A 14619-nucleotide genomic window follows, 5' to 3' on the forward strand; every position below is an offset into this window, starting at 1 on the left:
CGTAATTTATTTTTGTTTAATATCTTGTGATTTATGATATAAATGGTTAACCCTTTTAACCTTGTTCATCGCAAATGTGCTGACTCATAAAATGAAATATTTATTTTTTATTTTCTACAGCCAACGAATGGGTCATTCATGAGTGTGTTCCTCATTGTTTTACCGTTGGAATCCTTAGCTCATGGTCTTTTCCATGAATTGGGTAACTGTTTAGGAGGAACGTGCGTAGGATATGCCATTGTAATTCCTACAAATTACTGCAGGTATCTTTCTGTATTAAGAGCTGCAATTGCGGCAGGCATACTATTCTAACAGGATCAATGCATTTGCTGTTTGTAAACTTGTAATCATAATGCTTGTCTCTCTGCACTACTATGCCAGATAGCTTTCACTTTATTATAGTATGTAACATTTAAACATCCATATCTTTTTCTTAACTGTTTATCAAAATTGATCAAAAACTAATGGATTGCTTTAGAAAGATCAAATCCATTAGGGATAGGGTACTCTTTAGCTGATTACAGAATTGTTGTGGTGCAAACGAAAGCCATTCGGCTGATCTAATCTGCAGCCCATCTTTGAATGAAAATCATTGATGTGGTGCCGTTCTTCCACCCTTTTTGTGTGATTCTGCATACTATTTTTGGTTAAATGATCGTCTAATACCCTCTTGAATTAATGTTTTAACGAAGATCTATAGCTTGGGTTGTGGTGGAATTGTTGGTTGGTTTGTCAAGCTGACCAACTGTCCCTCGTTCTAATACACTCTGACATAAAGGACATCAGTTTGACCGGGACTAAGTTACAGTACTAGGACAAGCGAGACAAAGACAAGCCTGGTTTTCAACCACTGATGCAATTACAAACACGTTGAAATAGCCCATATCTACATACCACTATGGTACAAAACCAAAAACGAGACTGCCCACCATGACAGACCGGACCATATAAATTCAGAGCAGGACGAAACAACAGCACTTCAACGGAGGCTACGCAGCACTGATTATGTCACCTAGAAGAGAGAGGAAACGTTTGCATGAAAACCAGTTAGCTCGGCGAACCAACCAACAACTCCACCCTCTTGTATACCTCAATTAAAACTACCCAATACATGTCCAAGCAGTGCATTTCAGATCTGATCCACTCACTGTCTGAAAAATTTTTTCTCAACTCATGGTTACTTCTTTTGCAAATTACTTTAAATCTGTGCCCTCTTGTTCTGGATCCTTTGACAAGCAGGAATAATGTCTCTCTGTCTACTCTGTCCAGAGCCTTCATGTTGAAACTTTCAATCAGATCTCCTCTTCACCTTCTCCTTTCCAAGTAAAATAGTCCCAACTTCCCAAATCCATCTTAATAACTGAAATTTCTCATCCTGGGGCCATTTTCCTAAACCCCTCTAATGCGTTCACATTTTTCCTAAAATGTGACACCCATAAATGAACACAATATTCCAGCTGAGGTCTAACAGACTCTGCATAACTTTACTGTTTTTGTACTCTATGCCCCTGTTTGGAAAGTCTAGGATACTTTAGGCTTTATTAACTGCTTTCTCCATCTACTTAGCCACCTTTTAAGACTTAAGGACAAGTACACCAAAGTCTCCCAGTTCCTGCACACCCTTTAGAGTAATACTTTTTATTTTATACTGACTTGCTGTGTTCTTTCCAACAGACTGTACCGCCTTACACTTGTCCACATTAAACTTCACTAACATCAATATCCTTTGAAGAGGACCTTGGTATGCACGTACACTGTTGCAGCTAATCACAACCGCACTGGTCAAAAACAACTACCTAACTATTCTAATCCCTATTTCCAGCGCTTGGCCTATAGCTTTGTATGCGTTGGCATTGCAGGTGCACATCTGAATATTTCTTAATTGTTTTGAGGGATTCTGCCTCTCTTATCCTTCAAGGCAGTGAGTTTCAGATTCCCACCACCCTCTGGGTAAAAAGGTTTTTTCCTCACATCCCCTCTAAGCCTCCTGCCCCATACATTTTTAAATCTATCCCCCCCTGCCAGGTCAATGAGCCCTCCACCAAGGAGAAAAGTTTCTTCCTTGCTACCTTATCTGTGCCCCTCAATCAAGTCCCCTCTTAATTTCATCTGATCTAAAGAAAACAATCTCAGTCTGTTCAATATATGCTCAGTACTGAAACCCTCCAGCCCAGGCGACATCGTGGTAAATCTTCTCTGCACTACCCCCAGTGCTGTCACATGCCTCCTATGATGAGGATTCCAGAATTGCACACCATACCCCAGCTGTGGCCCAACCAATGTCCTATACAGTTCCAGCATCTGCTATTAGACCTCTGATATTCTATGAAGTTCTTCATTGTCCTCCTTACAGCTTACAATGCTTCCAAGATTTGCGTCATCTTTTGAAATTTTCTCCTGCACACTGAGATCTGGAGTATTAATAAAAATCAGGAAAAGCAAGGATTCTAATACTGACCACGGGAAAACTGGACCACATACCTATGTTCAGACTGAAAAATATCCTTAACTGTCACTCAGCCAGTTTTGTATCCGTGTTTCTACTGTCCCTTTTATTCCATGACCTGCAGCTTTTCCCTCAGATTTGTTGTGTTGCACTGTATGGAATGCCTTTTAGAAGTCTATGTAGACCTTTTCAACGCCATTAACATCATCAACCCTCTCCGTTACTTCAAACAATTGCAAGTTCGTTAAATATGATGTACTGCGGCCTCACAGCGCCAGTGACCAGGGTTTGATTCCACCCTCGGGCAACTGTCTGTGTGGAGTTTGCACGTTCTCCCTGTGTCTGCGTGGGTTTATTCCGGGTGCTCTGGTTTCCTCCCATAGTCCAAAGATGTGCAGGCTAGGTGGATTGGCCATGCTAAATTGCCCGTAGTGTTCAGGGATGTGTGGATGAGGTGGGTTATGTGGAATGGGTCTGGGTAGGATGCTCTGAGGGGCGGTGTGGACTTGTTGGGCTGAAGGGTCTGTTTCCACACTGTAGGGATCTATGATGATGATGAAATCCATGCTGGCTGGCTGCAAGTATTCCACATTAGTCCGTGTGGCTATTAATTCCAATCCGAATGATTGTTTTTAGAAATTTCCCCCCTACTAAAGTTAAACTGATCAGTCAGTAATTGATTAGCTTACCCTTGCAAACTCTTTGAACAAGGCAGTAATGTTTACAATTCTCCATCCTTTGTCACCGAGTGGTGGGTGACTGAAAAATTATAGCCAGTGCCTTTGCAGTTTCCACTGTCACATCCTTCAATTTACTTGTATACATCTCATCTGGTCCTGATCCTTGTCAGTTCTTAAATGCCAGCACTTTATCCAGTGTCCCTACTCATTATTGAACCTCTCTTTAGTGACTTGGTTTACTGCTGTGTCAGGATGGCCTGGGTAACATTTGCTTCCTTTGGTGAAGATAGATGCAAAATACTTGCTTCATAACACAGCTACTTTCCTTCCCCCTTGTGTAACTCTCCTCCTTGGTGACTAATTGCTATATCCCTCTTACCCCCTTTTTACTATTGATGTGCGTATAGAAGACTTTGAGCTTTTCCTTTATCACCTGCTAGTCTTTTTCATAATCTTTCTTTGCTTCTCTTACTTTCACACCTTCCTTCTGAACATTTTGTATTCATTTTGGTTTTCAGTTGTATTCTCTACCTACCATCTGTCATGAGCACACTTTTTCTTCTTTATCTTAATTTCAATCTCTTCTTTTATCATTGAACTCTGGATTTGTTAGCCTCATCTTTCCCTTTTGAGGGAATGCACCTTGATTGTATCTAAACCACCTCTTCTTTGAAGGTAGCACATTGTTCAACTACAGTTTTTCCCAGATAACAAGGTGTAGAGCTGGATGAACACAGCAGGCCAAGCAGCATCAGTGGAACAGGAAAGCTGACGTAGGGTCTCGACCTGAAACGTCAGCTTTCCTGCTCCTCTGATGCTGCTTGGCCTGCTGTGTTCATCCAGCTCTACACCTTGTTATCTCAGATTCTCCAGCATTGGCAGTTCCTACTATGTCTGTTACAGTTTTTCCCACTCCCCTTTGGCTCTGGTCTATCTGGCCTAGCTCTGTTCTTGCCTCATTGAGGTCAGTTAGTCAGTTAATTCCTCTTTGTCTGAATAGTCCTTCATTACTGTCATCTTAAACCTTACCCTACAATGATCAGTGACCCCTAAATATTCCCCCTAGTCCACCTCATTTCCACAAACCAATCTAGCAGTGCTTCCTGCATCTATAGGTGTGGGGCAGGAAAAGCACAGCAGGTCAGACAGCAACTGAAGAGCAGTTAAGTCAACGATTTGGGTAGCAGTGCTTCCTTTCCTGTTGGCCATGACACGTACGGTTATAGGAAATTCTACTGACTTTAATCTGATATGACTTGTGTCCTCAAGGCTCAGGAGCAGAAGAAGGCCCTTCAGTCCATCAGATCTGTTCTACTATTCAATGAGATCATGGCCTTGACAGTCCTGAACTCCACTGTCCTGCCTTTTCCCCATAACCCTAGATTCCTTTACTGATGTAAAAAAAATCATCTGTCTCAGCCTTGAATATACTTAATGATCCCGTCTTCTCATCTTTGCCTTAAATAGACAACCCCATATTCTGAGGCTATGCCTCTGGTCCTCTCCCACAAGGAGAAACAAACTTTCCATTTAGGCCTCTTTTCCCTTAAAACTTTCAATACCTCCATCTATATTTCAGATAATTAAAGTTCCCCAATTTAACCACTGTATAATGTTTGCATCTTTCTGTAATTTCTTTGCAGATTTGTTCCTCTGTATTCCCACAGGTAGTTGTCCTGTAGACTAGAATGTGCAATGGAATTGTACCCTCTTGTTCCTTACCTCTAACCAAACCAATTCTGTCCTTCATGCCTTGGCGGGTTGTCCTTTCTCCAGCACTATGGTGTTCTCCTTAACCAAGACTGCCACCCTCTTCCTTTCCTTTGTTTTCTGAACATCCTTTGATCAGGAATACTTAACCTGCATTCTTGTCTTTCATTCAGCCAGGTTTCTGTTTTCACTACAGCATCATTATTCTACATGACAGTCAGTGACTGTGACTCCCCAATCGGGTTTACTATACTTTGTATTTATGTACATACTGTGTAACAGTGATTTAGAATGTTCTAATTTCTCTTTGATTCAACGTATTAACTTTTTATTCTCTGTTCACGTGCTATCTCTTTCCCTCAATATTTTCTGGCATTATTCTCAAATATTCTCTCTGGGTTCCCACACCGTTGTAGATTTAGTTTTAAAGCAACTAATACTACCAAAATATCTCACAAGGAACTCCATTCCAGCTCTGTTCAGGTGCAACCTGTCTGGGTTGTTCATGTACCATCTCCCTCACAGCCTGACCCGAAATTTAAATCTTTGCAGTCAAGCATCCGTCTGTCTTATCCTCCTGTTTCTACACTCACTTGCGCATGGTACTGAGAGTCATTGGAAATTATTAATTTTAAGGTCCTGCTTGCTATTTCCTTTCTAGCTCCTGAATTCTGTCTGCAGGAGCCCCTTTCCTACCACTGTGAAACATGACTTCAGACTAATCGCCAATCTCCAACAGAATGTTCTGCAGCCACAGAATGTCCTGTCATGTTTTTGAACTGAGCACCAGAGAGACAACATACTATCCAGCAGTCACTTCTATGGATGTGGAAACACCTCTACTTACCACTAATTAATGAACCCTCCACTGCAACTACTCTTTCACTTTTCCTCTTTCATATGTCTGGTGTACCTGAGATGCACCTGTTGCTTACTGCACTGTTCTGAAGAATCATTGCCCTCATCAGTGTCCCAAATGAAAAACGATTCTTGAGGAGGATCTCGGGGCTCCTGTACTGACTGCCTGGGTGTCATCCCTTCCTTATCTGCACACATGCCCTTATTCTGTGGTGAGACCACCCCACTGAATGTGCTATCCAAGTACCTCTCAGTTTGCTGATGCACCACAGTGATTGCATATATATTCTTCCAGGTCACAGCAGTTGTCTACAAAACTCCATGCCCCACAGAATGGGCATCCCCATGGCCTGCCATAATTTAAACTTTTTTTAATATTTACTTATAAATTGAAGATGAGAAATTAATGAGTTTACATCTCCTGTGATGTCACTTTTTCGTACTCACGCAGCTTTACAATTTCTGGTCTTCTGGAGACTGATAAAGATGGAAAGAAAAATTTACCCCTCTCGCTGAACTTCATTACTCACCAAATGTGCAATAATCTACTCTGCCCCACTGCACTATTGGCTGAAGAGACAAATCTGAGAAAGGCATTGCCTTGTATGAATTGGTTTTCGGTGTTGGCACATGTTGTCAGTCTGCAGTTCCACTAATCGTCATGGTGGATTGCGTTGGCTGGTTTTTCTTTGTCACCAGCTGGTGTCTCCCACATGTGAAAATCTATGTTTCAGCATTTCATGCCTTGCTTGCAGTCACCTTTTGAGGTAGAACTCTTGATACTTGCTGGTTCTTTGCCTCGAGCTATCTTGACTCCCAGAAAATTCTGAGTTATGCAACCATCTTTCATCCTGCGAATATGGTTGAGCCACCAAAGTTGCTCTAAGTGGATATGACATTAAGATGAGATATTACCATGGGTAGCAGAATTTTCAAATTTAATTATTATGTAAAGTATCATATGAAATGATTTAAATGAATTCAGTAACCTAATCAAATTTTGAAAAAAATAGAGAAAATGGACTAGAGTAGCAGCTAAATATTTGTTTCTGTAACTTAGGGTTCAATGTAATTGTTTTTATGTTTTTTACTTGTAGTCCTGATGGTCAGCCAACACTCCTCCCTCCTGAGCATGTGCAAGAACTAAACTTAAGGTCTACAGCCATATTAAGTTCCATCCAACGGTTTTTTGCCTATCACATGATCGAGACTTACGGTTGTGACTATTCCACCAGCGGCTTTTCTTTTGACACTGTTCAATCCAAAGTAAAGGCATTTCTTGACTTGCGTACTTCAGATGGACCCAGACATGACACCTACATATTGTATTATAGTGGACATTCTCACAGCTCTGGCGAATGGGCGTTAGCAGGTATGGTGTGTAGATTGTTGTGGATACTTTTAAATTATCTTCCTATCAATATTTAAAAAATAATCTCTCCTTGTCTAAAATGTTCTTTAGCGTCTGATGCTGAGTGTATTACACTTTTAAACATATGTCTGTGTTTATAATATAAATTTATATATCTCAGTTATATTATTTCAATTCCAATAAGTTCAAGCACAGAAACTCTCACAGTACACTAGTTCTCCACAATGAGTAAACAAGGTATCTACAATCTGATAATGATTTTCTCTGGTGCAGTGGATTTGAGATTTTAATGTCTTCCAGTGTAATTTACAGTGTTCTAAAGTTAAAAATATTTATAGAAGAAGGTCATTTCACCCATCATGTCTGCACTGGCTATTCAAATGAGCATCATTATCTAGTGGCAATCTCCTGCTATTTCTCTATACCCTTTAACACTATTTCAATCCAAATAATTAGCAAAGCTCTCTTGAATGCCTCAATTGAACCTGCCTCCTCCACATTTCCAAGCAGTGTATTCCATACCCTAACTACTTATAATGTGAAAAGTTTTTTTCACACACCACCCTTGCTTCTTTTGGACATCGCTTTTAATCTATGCCTTCGTGTTCTTGTTCCTTTTACGAGCGAGAACATCTTCTCCCTATCTACACTATCCAATCCACTCTGATCTCAAATCTCCTCTTTAACACCTCTCTCCAAGGACAACAATCCCAATTTCTTCAATCAGTCCTAACACTGATGTTTCTCGTTCCTGGAACTGCTCTTATAAATTGCTTCTGCACTTTCCCGTGCAGTCACTTTTTTCCTATAATGTGACACCCGCAACTGAACACAGAATTCCGGCTGAGGTCTAACAACTATTTTATACAGGTACAGCATCACCTCCTTGCTCTTATAGCCTATGCCCCTATTAATAAAACAGTGGACATTGTATGCTGTATTAACTGCTGTCCACCTGTCCTGCCACCTTCAATGATCTGTGCATATATGCACTCAAATCTCATAGCTCCTATAGTCCCTTTAGAATTGTACCTCTTACGTTGTCTTTCGGTGTTTTTCCTGCTAAAGTGCATCACCTCACAGATTCTCTGGTTACAAATGAGGATCATTGCAATCCACCCACTCCACCAATTTGTCAATGTCCTTTTCGAGTTCCACACTGTCATTCTCCTCAGTTTACAATTCTACCATCTTCTTATCATCTGCAAGCTTTGGAATTGTCCCCGATACACCAAGATCCAGATTATTTATATATATTTATTATGTATATCAGGAGCAACAAGGATCCCAATACTGACTCCAGGAATCCATTACACACCTTCCTGCAGGCATATCCCTTACCCTCTATCTCCTATCACTCAAGCAGTTCTTTTTAATCCATGTTGTCCTTTTATACCATAACCTATAACTTTCTTCACAAGTCTTTTGTGTGGTACTGTCTCAAATGCCTTCTGGAAGTCTATGTATACCATATCAATAGTGTTATCCCCATTGAGCCCTTCTGTTACGTTTTCAAAAAACGCTCCAACATTAATTGAACACAACTTCCCCTTTAGAGATCCATGCTGATTCTTCCTAATCAACCCTGCTACTTCCATGTGACTACTAATCCCAAATAGTTGTTTCTAAAAGCTTTTCCCACCGCCAAAGTTAAACTGACTAGTCTGTAATTGTTGGGATTATCCTTGCAACCTTTCTTGAACAAGGCTGTAATATTTACCATTCTGTAGTCTCTTGGTTTAATCCTGACTGTATAAAAGACTTGCTTGCACGTTTTAAGAAAATAGTCAAATAACTTTTTAGAATTTTTGTTATTCATTCACGGAATTTAGATCTCATGAGCTGAGCTGAGCGGGCCTTTGTTCCCCATCCCTGGTTGCCCTTGAAGGTGGTGGTGAGCTGCTGCCTTGAACCGCTGCAGTCCATGTGCTGTAGGTAGACTCATAATGCCCTTACGGAGGAAAGTCAGAATGGTGGCTTGAAGGGGAATTTGTAAATGATAGTGGTCTGACTCCAAATGTTTGTAAGTCTCTCAATACATCTTTGATTCAAAACTTGTAAGAATATTTGCTTTTATGTATGGTCCATGTTTTGAACGGGTTGTTTTTTGAGTCTGTACGCAAATCAGAACATGACAGTGCAAAGTAGCCGTTCTCAAGTACAAGTAAACACTTCATTGTTGGATCTTTTGATATAAATATGCCCCTATATAGGATTGTGTTTGTTAGTTGGATGTCTATAAATTGGACATCCCTGCATTGCAAACTATGCAGTGAATATGCTTTCAGTTTTACACTTTGTATTATAAATGATTGGGGAAAGTGCCCACATAAAATGAAAATACCAAGTTCAGGTACAAAATAGCAGAAACAATTACTATCACTGGGATTAACTACATGAATATGATGGTCTTTTCCAGTCCTGTATAACTTTCCTGTGTTCTGAGTTGCTGGCATCTTTTTTGAACTGACCAGGTGCTACAATAATTGAACATACAAATGTAACAGTAAATCAGATCAATGGGCTTGATCATCCTTAGATGGACCCATTTTTTTTTTTACTAAGGATACAACATCTTTGGAAATCAATAATGCATAAACATCTATATTTAATGTAATGGGTCATCTAACTTGATGCATTCCATGCCACAGTTGACAACTTTGGTCTACAATAAAGGTATTCACCTTTTGCTTTCGTGAGTCTGATTACTGCATGCCACAAAACTATATGGGGCCATGTTTGGAGTAGATTTTCATTCTGCGTGGCCTTCAGGCAGCTAGCCAGGTGAGTAAGACCCCAAATCAATTTTAAAATGCTGGAAAGCTGCTCTTGTACACGTGGAGCAGCCACAGAGGCCTTGTGCTGGCTTACAAGGGCCTCACCTGCAGAGTTCAGATTGGCTGATTTGACCACACTGTGTCCTGCCAGGAACTAATAGGCTGTACTATTACACACCATCTGCTTGCACTGATACTATGTACTGTTCAGTGCTGAATTTAATTGGTATACACATAGGATTAAACATGTCACAGGTGGCATAGCATATGAATTCATTAAATACGAATAAATTTAAACCAACATACTTAGAAGAGCTATAGTTGCTTAACAGGTTGGTTTAGTTTTGATGTCAATTCCTTTTATACTTACAGGAAAGACTGAAATGTTTTAGATCACAGATGCTATCATTCTGATTTCACTTTACGACTCCCACTATCATAGCTGCCAACACCTTCTCAATCATATTTTGTCAGTTCCTGACTGGTAGAGGAAAATTTACAAATTAAAGCCTTGACAACATAATGGGAAAGCTCAATTTTTGGTTGTATAGTAGAGAGAAAGGGCCCAACAAAGTGACTCATGAATTTCTATCAGTAATAATCTCAGTGCTGTTTATCCCCTTTATTATGATTTATTTTCATAAAGGCAACTTGTAATTTAAATATTAAAATTCTAGTTCCTGGCACTTCATCAGCACAAAGTACTCCTAGATCATTACACCACAGTTAATCAAGGAGTGAAGCCTCTCTCACTGTTCTTACACTTACATGTCTCTGTTCCAACCTAAACAGTTGCAAACAAACTGTTGACACTTTCAATAATTCACCGAATCTCTCTGAATTAGAGTAACTTCCTTTGCAAGGAGCTGGCTAGCTTGTGCCCAAACACATTCCACAAAGAAACTTTGAGATAGCAAGAACTGCAGATGCTGGAGGAACGCAGCAGGCCAGGCAGCTATTTTTCTGAAGAAGGGTCCTGACCCAAAATGTCAACTTTTCTGCTCCTCTGATGCTGCCTGGCCTGCTGTGTTCTTCCAGCTCCACTCTGTGTTATCACAATGAAACCTTAGTAGCCAGCAGTCTTTCTATTGAAATTTGAATCTCAATATGAAAGATCATGGCCTCTTTTAACCCATTCCATTACAGAAACCCTCACCAAGACTTTTTTTTAAATCTTCTAATTTTTTCAGTGAAAATCCTATTGGATATTTTTTATTGCTAACGTAGTATTGGTGTTTATATTGTACGATAAGATTAAAATAATTCAAGATATGAAGAAAACCAATTTAGGAAAATACAATATCAGATTGTTGGAAAAATTCATTTAATTCAAAGTCCTGTTAGGAAAAGAAATATGACCTCTTTATTTGGGTTGGCTTGCAGGTGATTCTGGATCTGAACTTTTAACTGGCCTTTGAAAAGGCTTAGCAAAACACTCAGTTGTACCAAATGGTTTTGGAAAAAAAATCAAAAAAGAATAAAATTGAACAGAGGACTTGGCATTAGCCTGGGCACTGAAAGCACAAACTGTATTCTATGCCCTAGCAACTCTGTAAAGTTCTCCTGACATCTGAGTAGCTTGAGTCAAATTTGGGAGACTGTCACACAAGTGAGTCAAATGACAGTCGTGATATTTTACAGTCAATGTTAGACTATGTTTCAGATGCCTGTTTGTCATCTATGCTGGAAAAAATCAGACCAGTTCATTCTTTCATATTGAAATTTAAAGTCTAATTTCTCAATGTAAGATCAATTGTTTCTAACTTCAATGATGAAAGAGTGCATGTTGCATAAAATAAATAAAATTGCAGCTATTTAAACTTGCCAATGAAATCTTTCTAGTGTCCAACCAACGAGGAAGTGTCAATTGGGGCTGAGTGAATTTTTTTGAGTTTGTGATCTTGGCATTTATAGTCCTCTAGCACATCCCTGCCTAAAGCACAGAGTTAATGGGAGGGCAACTCATTTTTATTAGTCAGATGTTTGCCTCTCTAGTCTCTGTGAGGTTGGGGTTCCTAGGCCGTTACTTTTCTTAACCTCTCAAGTGGAATGTGAGCAACACTGGCAAGTTTAAAATTTGTTGCACATCTCTAATTGCCTCCTTGCCCCTGCCTGTGATTGTTTCTGAACAAGACTACCAGTTTACTATTTTTGTAAAGACAGTTAAATTCTTCTGGAGCCCAGGCTGCTTAAACTGGCAATCTATGATGGGGGCCCAAATATGGTTTTGTGCTGCTCCACTAACAATGTAAATGCTGTTAGTATTATATGAGGTCACTTTCCAGCATGTGGAGGGAGAATTGCCATCTAAGGAAGTACCTGCCTTAACTCTGTCCTCTTCCTCTGATGTCATTTTCTTTATATGGATTGGTAGAAAATCCATCTATTGTAGAGGAAAGATGAATCTTCCAGAAATAGCAGTAACCTGGCCTGGTGTGGTGTCTGTCATTTTCCTGAACAGCTCGCCAGAGCTAAAACAAAAACCTCTGGTACTTTTGACGTCCTGATATTTATAGTTGAAAAACTAGAGATGTTGCCAAGAGGCTTTTCAGCAATATCTTGGTGTTTTAGTACAGAAAGCGACATTTTTTACGGCAGTAATTTTTAGCCATTAGGAACTAAATACTGCAGTTTTCTGCACTACAAAATAAAATCATTCAGTAAATTGCACTTAGCAATGTAAGTAATGCAAAGTAGAAATAATCGCTAAAAGTTCTGAATAATCAGCTAAATTTAAAGTAACAAAATATCCTGCGTTTATAAACCAGATGAGTTATCCTTGGGGCATCCCCAAGTGCTTCACGGTCAATTAGTGAGTAAGTAAGTGAGTTAGTTTTGTCGTATAAGGGATTAAAGTTGCTAATTTATGGACAGGAAAATCCTACAAACAGCAATGACCCATTGATCAGTTTTTTGGGTGTTGGATCAAACAATAAATGGTGAGCAAGCTGACAACCCTATTATTCTTCATACTGCTCCATAAACTTAAACATCCCTTCAAATATAATCAATCTGATCTTGGTTTAATCTCTTGCCCAAAAGAACAACAATACACTACTGGGCTGAAATATCAACTCGGATGATATACCAAAGAAAGAGAACAAAATATTAGTGATACAAAGGAACCTAAAACCAAATTAATGACATTTGGTTTGCTAATTTAAAAGTGCACAAAATGGTAGTGAAGAAAATAATAAGAACTAGGAATGCTTTGCATTTGAAAGTATGGTCATGTAGTGATTATTTTACAAGCCGAATAATCCAGTGGCTTGGCTTAATCATGCAGAAAAATGACTCCAAATCCAAACATGTCAGATGAGGAATTCAAGCTTAATTAATTAGATAAAATCTGGAATAACTGTCTGCAATGTTGTCTGTGAAAATCACTGGATTGTTAAAATAAGCAATTAAGGGAGGAAACCTGTCATCCTTCCTGGTCAACCTATATATGATTTCAGAGCCCCAAACAATGTTGTTGACTGTATTTTACCTTCTGAAATGGCTGAACAAGTCACCCTGACTCACCAGTTCAATTAGGAATAGGCTATAAATGCTGGCCTTGTCCTTCTCACATGAACAAACAGGTTTTAAAAAAAAAAAAAAAAAAAAAATTTGCATAATTTTCCAAAGCATCATAGAATTCCCACAGTGTGGAAACAGGTCATTCGGCCCAACAAGTCCACACTGCCCCTCCATAGAGGATCCCACCCTGACTCACTTCCCTATTTCTAACCCACCTGACCTAAACATTCCTGGACACTACGGGCCATTTAGCATGGCCAGTCCACCTACCCTGCACATCTTTGGACTGTGGGAGGAAACCAGAGCACCCAGAGGAAACCCACGCAGACACGGAGAGAATGTGCAAACTCCACACAGACAGTCGCCCAAGGGTAGAATTGAACCCAGGTCCATGGCGCTGTGAGGCAGCAGTGCTAACCACTGAGCCACCATGCTGCCCGAAGTACTATACTTCAAGTATAGTTCCTAAACGTAGAACCAGCCAACCTGTTAACTGGTAAACAAAAAAACCAAAGAACTGCTGATGCTGTAAATCAGAAAGAAAAACAGAAATTGCTTGAGAAACATGAAGTCTGACAGCATCTGTGGGGAAGAAAATACATTTTTCTCCAGTTCTGAAGAAGGGCCACTGGACCTGAAAACTTAACTCTGCTTTCTGTCCACAGATGCTGCAAGACCTGCTGTGTTTTTCCAGAAATTTCTGTTTTTGAGCTTGTTAACTGGAATTGTAGTTGCACAAAGATACAAGAACACCATTTTAAGGAGGTCATGCGTAGAATTGAACGTCATTAATAGCAATAAATGGGAAAACTAATTAATGCTTATCTGGCTTAAGGAAAGCTTCATTTGTTTAAAACTCCAGATCACTTCCCAAAGTAAGTTTCCTTGTAAATATATTTTGGCTATAGGTTGCACAGTTCAATATTAACAGAGAATGCTAAATCTGCTTACTGAATGAAAACAAAGTACGAGTAAACCAGTTATGCCACATGCAATGTGCCTTTAACATAATGGTGGTGGTAAGACCTAACCTTAAAAATGAATTGCTTTTTCTGTTCTTGTCAGTGGATGGCGTAACTAAACAGAGATAGCAGGAACTGCAGATGCTGGAGAATCTGAGATAACAAGGTATAGAGCTGGATGAACACAGCAGGCCAAGCAGCATCAGAGGAGCAGGAACGCTGACGTTTCGGGCCTAGACCCTTCTTCATTTTTCTGAAGAAGGGACTAGGCCTGAAACGTCAGCCTTCCTGC

The 14619-nt window shown here is 39.7% G+C and overlaps 1 protein-coding gene across 9 annotated transcripts in view; it reads left to right on the forward strand.

Moving 5' to 3' along the window:
- Window positions 1–14619, forward strand: part of tmem168b (transmembrane protein 168b) — a 41409-nt gene that overhangs the window by 13719 nt on the left and 13071 nt on the right. For 7 of the 9 annotated variants that reach the window (XM_048607412.1, XM_048607407.1, XM_048607405.1 and 4 more), the window contains 2 exons: window positions 121–263; window positions 6792–7066. In XM_048607412.1, the coding sequence (XP_048463369.1) occupies window positions 121–263; window positions 6792–7066 (418 nt within the window). Of the gene's footprint in view, window positions 1–120; window positions 264–6791; window positions 7067–8898; window positions 9090–14619 lie in introns of all 9 variants that reach the window. The other 2 variants (XR_007264030.1, XR_007264031.1) reach the window with 1 other exon arrangement.

The sequence above is a fragment of the Rhincodon typus genome, chromosome 18 (genome assembly GCF_021869965.1).
Source record: "Rhincodon typus isolate 14 chromosome 18, sRhiTyp1.1, whole genome shotgun sequence".
Taxonomy (NCBI): Eukaryota; Metazoa; Chordata; class Chondrichthyes; order Orectolobiformes; family Rhincodontidae; genus Rhincodon; species Rhincodon typus.